Raw genomic sequence first — 7,857 nt, 5'->3', positions numbered from 1 at the left:
TCTTCTTTCTCGGGCTCCTTCATTGTTCAATTTGGTGCCTTCAAATATTCGTTTATCCAGTAGCAGGATTTAGGTAGAACTTGGACAAGTTTTTGGCTAAAATTCCCGCTAATAATTTTCTCGTATTGAACTGCTGGATGGAATTCTAATCCCAGTAGTGGTAAGAAAGTCCGCCAAAAAGAAAAAAAATCGCGGACCTCTAGAGATGTGGACTGCGAACTGAAGCCAAAATTGCGTATCTCCTAAACCATCTTATCATCTTATTCATCTTATTCCAAATAAGCACATCATGCGATCACAAGATCTGGTTGAAAAGATGAACTTGGCCAAATTTGAGCCCAAAGCTATGTTTAGTGAACTCAGGAAACAAAAGTTATGAAGTAAACAATAAATAAAATTCAAATTTTCAGCCTGCTTCTGGTCAGCTACATAAGCTTTTGACAACATAAGTTTAAAACGATCCTGCTGTACGGCCAAGGCGGATGAGAGCACCTTCAAGCCCTCGAGAATCCAGGCTAGTTAAAACAATGAAGTCCAACTCTCTTCTTTCTTGTGTTCCTTCATTGTTCAATTTGGTGCCTTCATATATTCGTTTATCCAGTAGAAGGATTTAGGTAGGACTTGGACAAGTTTTAGTTTAAAATTCCCGCTAATAATTTTCTCGTATTGAACTGCTGGATGGAATTTCAATCCCAGTAGTGGTAAGAAAGTCCGCAAAAAAGAAAAAAAATCGCAGACCTCTAGAGATGTGGACTGCGAACTGAAGCCAAAATTGCGTATCTCCTAAACCATCTTATCATCTTATTCATCTTATTCCAAATAAGCACATCATGCGATCACAAGATCTGGTTGAAAAGATGAACTTGGCCAAATTTGAGCCCAAAGCTATGTTTAGTGAACTCAGGAAACAAAAGTTATGAAGTAAACAATAAATAAAATTCAAATTTTCAGCCTGCTTCTGGTCAGCTACATAAGCTTTTGACAACATAAGTTTGAAACGATCCAATCTGCAAGGAAATTGTATAAAACTGACCCGTCTTTAATATATGTGATCTACATTTCTTATTTCATCACTTTAATTCGAAAAGTGGCTCTCAGAGTTGCTATGACCAAGAAGTAGGTTGATTTTTGCGGGAAGCTCATTCGCAGTCCGTATTTCTAGAAGTCCGTGACTTAATATAGTAATGTGAAGCAAGCCTTTTAACAAAACCGGCCAAAGCAAAACCAAAATAGTGCATTTTAGCCGCTCTCAATTTGATTTTTCTAGTAGTCCTCTTTGCCCTCTTCAAATAAACTAATAAGTGATAATTTGTACATTTGTTACGGGAAAAGATGTGATCTAGTGGTTGGCACAGTTTCCTTGATGCCTTCCTTGACCCCTTCTTTAGAAAACTTTTACCCGCCAACCTACACACAAACAGAGGACGGACATCCTGTGCGGACACGACTCGGGTGTGGCTCACCCTTCAATTCTAACAACCTTCTACAAAATATGAAAGAAATTGTCATTGCCAATAAAAAAAAGATATATTTAACAACGGCACTCCAAATATGGATGATATTCAGATATCCCTTCCAAATAATCCGACATCCTGGAAAATGATACAGTGCTAATGATACAATGATTCATCGACACTTTGCCCCGCAAGTCGAGTTGCGATATTGTGAGAGTCTCATTTTAATATCATAGCCCAACAGAGAATACAAAACGAATGAACTTGTGATCTGGCAGAATTTTTGTTCTTCGTCTCCGTAAAAAAGCGAATGAAACTAGGGGATCAGCTGCATGGCCTGACTCATGTTCTGGTTGGCAGAAAAGATGACCTTGACACGAAAATGATTTTTGAATACTGTGGGTCAAATCTATTAATCAGAGAATAATTCTGGATAAGGTCAATAACCGTAGGGCGATAAGTACATAGGTAAAATATTAGACAAGTGATATATCAGTTCACTTTCCGCCTGCTTAGCCGACCTGGCCCCTGAGGCAGTAGAACCGGACTTCCATTTCCTGTTATAACTAAACAGTGGGGCCGGCGGCAACCAACTGGCCAGGCTTGGCCGGGGCTAGTTTGGGCTTTCGGACGCCGAGTTGATACCGACGATCCAGACGCTCAACGACTCTCCAGCTGAATAGGGCCAAATCGAGCGGGAGATGACGTCATTACCGCTCCCAGAAAGACGCCATGCTCGCCCGCAATGCTGGAGCGTGACGGACGGCCAGGATCTCAAAAGCGTCAAGCTCAAAGACACTTTCGTTTATTAGCCAAAAACGATTGATCTAACCGAGATTATCAGTACCATGCCTATAAACCATCATGAAACCTCAACCTTTTGTATCAGTAAAGATTGAACGGCTGGGCACGACCCAGGGTTAGCCGCCGGGGTTCGAGGAGTTTCAGGGCCGGCCGTCACCCTAAGCCTCAGTCTTGATCGGTGCTGATCGGCCACCCTTCCTTTCCCCCGAAAAGTTCCTCCCGTGTGCACGATGTCCGACACCCAAGAAAGAAAGTAAGTAATTTGCCCATTCCACCGTCATTTTTCTCATGCTTATCGTGCCAGTGGACCCGCGGGAGCCGCCCCGGATCCGACCCCCAGGTATTGTACCCTCTCCTACCCGGATCCTGGCCCGTTTCCAGCTTCCGCCCTGCGCTGACTCATGGCTCACGTTGGACTCACATGTCATCGAGTGACGGCGTGACCACGAGGGTTTTTTTGCCGAGGCCGGAAGAGGGCGATTTCACGGCCTAGTCAGACTCCGGGGGAGGGGGGATTTGAGGGGGCGGGTCGCGTAATTTGAAGTTCAGGGCACGGGGTGGTTTTTTAGTGGTGAGTGAGTGCCTAGCTAGCTCTATCTAGCTGGCTGACTGGCTGAGGAAAGGTGGATCGATATTGGGGAAGGAAATGAAGCCAGAAGTCTGGGTCTGTCGCTCGAGGTGGAGGGAGACTAGGGGAAATGGGGGAGGATTGAGGGAAAGGGGATTGAGGCCAAGGACGATCATCTGGTGCGCTTAGCATTGGAGATGCGGTCCACCATGAAGGGAGTAGCCACCCGATGAGGTGAAAAGGTGGGTATAGGATAAGGGGCGTTTACTCTGTTTGAATTTATTGTAAGCTCGGTTACATGTCATGATCGGGATGAGCTTGTTTGAAATCCTAATTCCCAGCCCAAAGAACCATAAGTATTGAAGACAACTATAGATGTCGGCGTCAAGGCCCAGCTCGAGGTTGGCTTCATTCGGCGGTCAACAAGTTCTGGCTGATCAACCGCATCGCTTTGTTTGTAGATTAGACTCATGCTTATGATGGATAATTGAATTTGTGAGAAGAGACTAGCACCACCCCAACCAACGCTTGGCAATCATCCTTCCCCTAACAGCTTAATAGTCCTTTGATTCAAATCCTGAAAGATACCCTTTGCGCACTGTTCTCTTGGTTGATGAAGTCCATCCACTAAAATATCAATTGTGACACAGGATTGATGGATTCACGAAATTCGATCCGTTTCTTACGCTAAGATGGGATGCGTTTTTAATCGGTTTCACGGTAACTTCTTATTGGTCTGCCCCTGGTTCGGCGCAGATGCCTCCTTTGTCGGAGGAGATTTGGAAGGACGATAATGGAGAAGAACCTCACTCAGATTTTCAGGATCTGGTTATTATCGGCCATTTTCACACATCTTTGAGCCTGAGTGCCATGCCCTCTTGGCCTTCGTCGGCTTTTTCCACTGAGGCTGACCATCAAGCCAACTTTGGTCCACTTGGAGTATGTGATTCGCCACTAAAGGGTTTCCTGTTCAATCTGAGCTAATATCTATAAATCCTTTCGGCAATTTATTTTTGTTCAACTGAGAGAAAAGAATTTTCGTTTGTTCAAAGAAAGAACTCTAGTTTTAGTTTCTGCCTATTTGAAAAAAATGGATCCCAATTTTAGATCATTTAAAAGAAAACCACCCTTTTCTGTCATGATGCACCTAACCTACCCCGAGGACCTATGGTTTATCTAATCCTTCTTGATATGGCCACGACTATTGTCATAACATTACTAATTTTGCCTCTTCGGAGGACATTCCATTATTCCATCGATTACAAACTTGTTCCTCCACTTGAGGTGTTGACTGTTTGCGACGCTTGTCAATTTTTTTCTCACTGTTGCCCATCTTTATTTTAGAACTCCCACCGAGGAGCAATGGTCGTCCGACCGACCCACCGAGGATCGTCAAGGTGGTGACTATGACGGACCCGCTGGTATGGAAGCGGGCGGCGTCATAGATTCCAATTGGGACGAAGTGTGCGAGAGCTTCGATGAGATGAACCTCCGCGAGGAGTTGCTTCGCGGCATCTACGCCTATGGTTTCGAGAAGCCCTCTGCCATCCAGCAGCGGGCTATTGTCCCCTGTGTCAAGGGATTGGACGTGATTGCTCAGGCCCAATCCGGAACCGGCAAGACTGCCACCTTTTCCATTTCGATCTTGCAACAGATCGACACCTCTCTGGCCGCCAGTCAGGCGCTGATCCTGGCTCCTACTCGGGAGTTGGCTCAGCAAATCCAAAAAGTGGTCATGGCCTTGGGTGACTACATGGGCGCTCAATGCCACGCCTGCATTGGCGGCACATCCGTTCGTGAGGATATGCGAAAGCTGGATGTGGGACAGCACATTGTTGTCGGTGAGTGTTGCTATTCCCGAATTGTATCATGCGTTAGCCCCTCCGCTGCATAGCTAACTTCCCTGATCCATCAGTTAGGTAGAGCTCTCTCCTTATCATCTTGGTTCTGTCACCCTTGTTTAACTAGTTGTAATGAGCGCCATGGTATCTCCAACCCCCAAACACTATCCATTGCGGGTTGGTCGTAAATTGGCGCAAGAAAAAACTCGAGGTCTTGCATCGTTGGAGCGCGGACTGCACAGTACCGCTCTCCTGGAAATCTGCCTCAAACACTAGCTCAACGACAATCGCTTGCACTTGTTTCGCCTCCTGGGATCATTTCTTATCATCTTCAAATGTCCATTTCAGGCACTCCCGGTCGTGTGTTTGATATGATCTCGAGAAAGAACCTTCGCACTGAAGACATCAAGATGTTCGTCCTAGATGAGGCCGATGAGATGTTGTCTCGTGGTTTCAAGGATCAAATCTATGACGTGTTTCGTCACTTGAACTCAAGCATCCAAGTGGTGTTGCTGTCCGCTACGATGCCCGCTGAGGTGTTGGAGGTGACCACCAAGTTCATGCGAGAGCCCATTCGAATCCTTGTTAAGAAAGAGGAACTCACCCTCGAGGGTATCCGTCAATTCTACGTGTCTGTGGACCGCGAGGATTGGAAATTGGACACCTTGTGTGATCTCTACGAAACGCTCACCATCACCCAGGCCGTCATTTTCTGCAACACTCGCAGGAAGGTGGATTGGCTCACCGACAAGATGCACGATAGGGATTTCACCGTCTCGGCCATGGTAAGTGTTGGAACTTATTCTGAATAAGGCAGGAAACGAAATGGTGTTGTCTGAAATAGGACTAACAAGTCCTGAACTTAAAAACTTTCCTCGCTGATCCGAAAAAATGTCGAGAGCTTTCAATGCTCAGGTGTTTAAGAAAATCAGCCAGACTAACTGATGAGGTCCTGGAGCGCACAGTCTCACTCTGTGTCGGTCGTTCACTCTTCATCTACAGTTTCTTCGATTCGTTTGGATCAAGCTACGTTCAGTACCAGGAATTTTCGTTGGACAAGTTTCAAAATTTTACAAAGTTGTGGTGTTTGATGTTTAACCTCTTGCTTATTCAGCATGGAGACATGGACCAGAAGGAGCGTGATGTGATCATGCGAGAGTTCCGATCCGGGTCTTCTCGTGTCCTCATCACGACGGATTTGTTGGCTCGTGGTATTGATGTGCAGCAAGTCTCCTTGGTCATCAATTATGACCTTCCCACGAACCGAGAAAACTACATTCACAGGTAAGTCCTCCACCCTTTCGAAGTAACACCACTTTTTCAAACCTCCCCCAACTAATTAATTGTTTTCATTTGCTTCTTCAAAGAATTGGCCGTGGTGGTCGTTTCGGCCGTAAGGGAGTGGCCATCAACTTTGTCACCGATGAAGATAGGCGAACCCTTCATGATATTGAGAAGTTCTACAACACCCGCATTGTGGAGATGCCTATGAACGTGGCTGACCTGATCTAATTCCTAGTGTGTGTTTTCCCATTGCGTCCTACGACACATTACAAAGAAATTGAAAGCCAACAACCACACTCGTACTTCTACTTCTGCTACTAAGATCATTGCGACGTTTTACAAGTAATCCACAAGCTACTTTGCCTTCCCTCAAGATTATCAAACTTCATCTCGTAACCACCACCCATGTCAACTGAAAGTTGAATTTTCCTCCTATTTTGGGTGTTCACCCCCCACCCCCCCCTCTTCCCCACTCTAGAGTTAGGGCGAGGCTTGAACCTCGCTCGACAGTGGAATTAGTGCAATTTTTGTGTATTGGAGTGTTCGCGTCGCCACGACTTCTTCCTTCGTGTTGTCCCAACCGCTGCCCCCCGTCTTAGGGTTGAATCCAATTTATTGAACTATGATGGCCAATAGTGACCCGTTTTGTGCTGCTGACGATGCTTCCAACGCGCCTGGGCGACGTCTTGCTCCCCCTCATCGATCTCCACGCGATCTGTTCCGAAGTTTACTCCTGCAAGATGCAAATCCAATCTCGTATGCTAGTTCAAAACGCTTTATAGGCCTCTGGCGAGGATTTTTCAATCCCAAACGCGTGCGGCGGCGAGACCCAAGTCTGCCTTGGAGAAGAAGAGGCGACATCGTTCGTTTCTGATGCTCAACGCGACCTTATTCCAATTTATACCTCCCAAAACTTTGCGGATTACTACCAAAAATTAACCCACATACGATTGTAATAAAACTCGTACATTTATTGTGCTTTCAATTGGTTTCTTTGCATAATAAATGTACGTTGATAGTGACTATGCCCAAAGTGTACAAGGTGTAACGTGATGGACAAGGCATTTCGGAGTAGGCAGATAACCCTCGGGCTTTCTGAACTGCAATAGATATTTGAAGGATAAACCAAAACGTTAAATCTTCTGAGCTGCCATATTAGTTTTGAGTAGTAAGCGTTTTATTAATTTCCATGTAGTGATATCAATCGTCTTCCCGATGCCACGTACTACCTAGGTGGTGGTAATGCTTGATGTTTTGGAATTTGGTCTTAATCATTTGTTCCCAGATTTTTTCTGACTCGGGAACAACAAATAAGTATGAAAGGGCCCTAGATGGTTACACCGAATGGACTCCTTTGCCTTCAAACCTACTGAGGAATCGCATTCATAGGAATGTTGTGGGACGTTCCCAACCGTTTCAATCTTTTGGCATACTACTCATTCATCTGCGATCGTAACGAGATGTTTAACGCATCAAGCTGTTTTTTTTCTAGTTAAAATTTACGGATTTTATAACCGATACAAAGAATGTCCTTCAATGTTGAAATTGTCATGTCTGATTTATTAACAGCAAACTATGACAAAAAAATGGTCTAGAAGAGTAATAAAACCCTTGGTCTACCAACGAATTGATATTAGCTGGAGCTTGAACCGTTACCGAATCGAAGTAACGCGTTAACGTTACCAGTACTTTTTGGAAAAAGTAACCCGTTACCTTTACCCGTTACCTTTGCAGAAAAAGAGCACTTAAAACTGCAAAAAAGTTTTATGCGATTTTTAACGTATAGTAAATATTAGAGATGGGATCAAAATCAGGATTTCTAGAAAGCTAGAAAAGTCAAAGCAANGAGATGTTCTGCGGTTTATTTGACACGGTCCAAATCGAACTTCTTTAATTGAAAATTTGG

General features: G+C 44.8%; 1 protein-coding gene across 1 annotated transcript; it reads left to right on the top strand.

Annotated features, from left to right (window-relative positions):
• Positions 1–2,362: 2,362 nt before the first annotated feature.
• Positions 2,363–6,978, top strand: LOC131879024 (eukaryotic initiation factor 4A-I-like). Its single transcript, XM_059225216.1, has 5 exons — positions 2,363–2,511; positions 4,171–4,667; positions 5,016–5,452; positions 5,782–5,951; positions 6,035–6,978. The coding sequence occupies exons 1-5, from the start codon at positions 2,489–2,491 to the stop codon at positions 6,177–6,179; spliced, it is 1,272 nt and encodes a 423-aa protein (XP_059081199.1). The 5' UTR covers positions 2,363–2,488; the 3' UTR covers positions 6,180–6,978.
• Positions 6,979–7,857: the final 879 nt, after the last annotated feature.

This window comes from Tigriopus californicus, chromosome 4 (genome assembly GCF_007210705.1).
Source record: "Tigriopus californicus strain San Diego chromosome 4, Tcal_SD_v2.1, whole genome shotgun sequence".
Classification (NCBI taxonomy): Eukaryota; Metazoa; Arthropoda; class Copepoda; order Harpacticoida; family Harpacticidae; genus Tigriopus; species Tigriopus californicus.
The sequence above is the reverse complement of the archived record's forward strand: the minus strand, read 5'-3'. Positions and strand labels throughout refer to the sequence as shown.

Bases quoted from the DNA above. Each gene is read 5' to 3' on its own strand.
- LOC131879024 (XM_059225216.1), top strand. From the start codon at position 2,489: ATGTCCGACACCCAAGAAAGAAA. The intron at 2,512-4,170 runs GTAAGTAATTTG...TCTTTATTTTAG, and splicing joins TCCGACACCCAAGAAAGAAA to AACTCCCACCGAGGAGCAAT. The intron at 4,668-5,015 runs GTGAGTGTTGCT...TGTCCATTTCAG, and splicing joins GGGACAGCACATTGTTGTCG to GCACTCCCGGTCGTGTGTTT.